Here is a 2,500-nt window from a genome sequence, read left to right as displayed (position 1 = left end):
AGACAAATAGACAGAACGACAGACAGACAGATAGAGATAGATAGACAGAACGACAGACAGACAGATAGAGATAGATAGACGGAACGACAGACAGACAGATAGAGACAAATAGACAGAACGACAGACAGACAGATAGAGATAGATAGACAGAACGACAGACAGACAGATAGAGATAGATAGACAGAACGACAGACAGACAGATAGAGATAGATAGACAGAACGACAGACAGACAGATAGAGACAAATAGACATAACGACAGACAGACAGATAGAGACAAATAGACGGAACGACAGACAGACAGATAGAGATAGATAGACAGAACGACAGACAGACAGATAGAGATAGATAGACAGAACGACAGACAGACAGATAGAGATAGATAGACAGAACGACAGACAGACAGACAGATAGAGATAGATAGACGGAACGACAGACAGACAGATAGAGACAAATAGACAGAACGACAGACAGACAGATAGAGATAGATAGACAGAACGACAGACAGACAGATAGAGATAGATAGATGGAACGACAGACAGACAGATAGAGATAGATAGACAGAACGCCAAACAGACAGATAGAGATAGATAGACAGAACGACAGACAGACAGATAGAGATAGATAGACAGAACGCCAAACAGACAGACAGAGATAGATAGATGGAACGACAGACAGACAGACAGATAGAACATCTGATGCTATATTTTCCACTGAATGAAATGTTTTTAAAAGGCCCGTTAAACACATCTCCAACACACACACACACACACACACACACACACACACACACACACACACACACACACACACACAGTCCTACCAGAAGGAATGTGGTTGACTCCAGATGGCTTCAGAAGTTCCAGTGGCTGTTCTTTACTGGGAAGTCCATCTGCGGGAGAGAGAGAAACAATTCCAACTGAGAAATGGCGTGTAGCGCTGAGGATCAGGGAAGCAGACGTCATCAGGATATTCTCTTACGGCTCTGAACACAAACTACATATGCAACATATGGATCATTGCCAGGGAAGACGCCATATTTGTTAAGCAAATGAATGTGAGGGATTGACGTGCACTCGCTGTCTTAAAGGTAACAAAACCGCCTCTATTTCATTTCTTTCTAATACATGTTCCTGCTTACTCTTTGTAATCCTTTATCAAAAATGTAATGTCTTGTTTCACATCTAATACAACTTTCATATCAGGTCCCAAATGTTTTTCTCTGTAGTTTCACTCAGGAACTTTTTTTTTTGGGGCATATTTTCAATATTTCATCAGCTAAAAAAATCCACACCGAAGCACAAAACCTACTGAATATAAACTCTATGTCTATCTCTCACAGCCACATTTTTATCTGAATCAATTTAGATCTGCAATCTACCCTGAAAAAGGTCCACAGCACACAGATGAACACGCAACAGATTTCCTAAAGCAGGATTTATAATTATGTGAAAAGGCAAAACAACATCAGTAGGCAAGATAACTCAGGGAGAACCAGCTATAAATAGCCGAGATCTCTAAAAGAGGGAGCGGGAGGGGGAGAGAGAGAGAGAGAGAGAGAGAGAGAGAGAGAGAGGCTCAATGCAGAATACATGAGAGCATTAGCATGCACAAACACACACACATACAGTAGCAGAGGGATCATAAAACCTGCACATCTCATATTAATCCACCATAACAAAGGAGAAAGTGTGCATTGGGGGAATCTCATAAAACCCTTGTTCAAAAAAGAACAAACCAACAAAAAATATTTTCCATTGTGACATTTTCATTAAGACATGTATGCATATTCTACTCAAACTTTCATTAGCGTAATGTAAAAAAAAAAAATTAATATGATACTATAAGCATTTATACATCAAAGTTTTGTGTGATAGCTTGATAAATTGTTTAGATTAGTCTTATATAATATGATCTTATATATATATATATATATATATATATAAATAATGTATATTTATATAATGATATGATCTTATAACATATTTGTGTGTGTGTATACACACACTGTATATATCACCATTATATCAGACATTTTCCGTTATAATTTATGTTTATATATATATTTTATATATATATATTTATATATATATATATATATTTATTTATTTATTTAGTTTTAATTTATAAAAGTTATCAAAAAAATATAGTGAATTTAATTATTTAGTTTTTGCTTTCACAATTTCTGCATTAAAAAAATGCAGTAATCTAAACAACAAATCACTAACTAATTAAATTATAATAATACATATTACTATGGTAAATGGCAATTAAGGTAAATTGACAATGAAAGAAAATATTAATAGTACAAAAATAGGCTTTATTTTCTCAATACTCAATTTACTGGACACTACTGTTCAAAAGTTATGGGTTGGTAAGATTTTTAGCAAAGAAATTAATTATTATATTCAGCAATGACATTAAAGTGATCAGAAGTGACAGTAAAGGGAATAGTAATAATGTAACAAAGTATTTATGTTTCAAAGTATTTATGTTTCATAT

General features: G+C 34.6%; 1 protein-coding gene across 2 annotated transcripts in view; it reads right to left on the bottom strand.

Annotated features, from left to right (window-relative positions):
• Positions 1–2,500, bottom strand: part of hdac4 (histone deacetylase 4) — a 210,924-nt gene that overhangs the window by 129,251 nt on the left and 79,173 nt on the right. For both annotated transcript variants that reach the window (XM_079880503.1, XM_079880504.1), the window contains exon 3: positions 822–890. In XM_079880503.1, the coding sequence (XP_079736629.1) occupies positions 822–890 (69 nt within the window). The remainder of the gene's footprint in view (positions 1–821; positions 891–2,500) is intronic.

The sequence above is a fragment of the Squalius cephalus genome, assembly GCF_949319135.1.
Source record: "Squalius cephalus genome assembly, chromosome: 9".
Lineage (NCBI taxonomy): Eukaryota > Metazoa > Chordata > Actinopteri > Cypriniformes > Leuciscidae > Squalius > Squalius cephalus.
The sequence above is the reverse complement of the archived record's forward strand: the minus strand, read 5'-3'. Positions and strand labels throughout refer to the sequence as shown.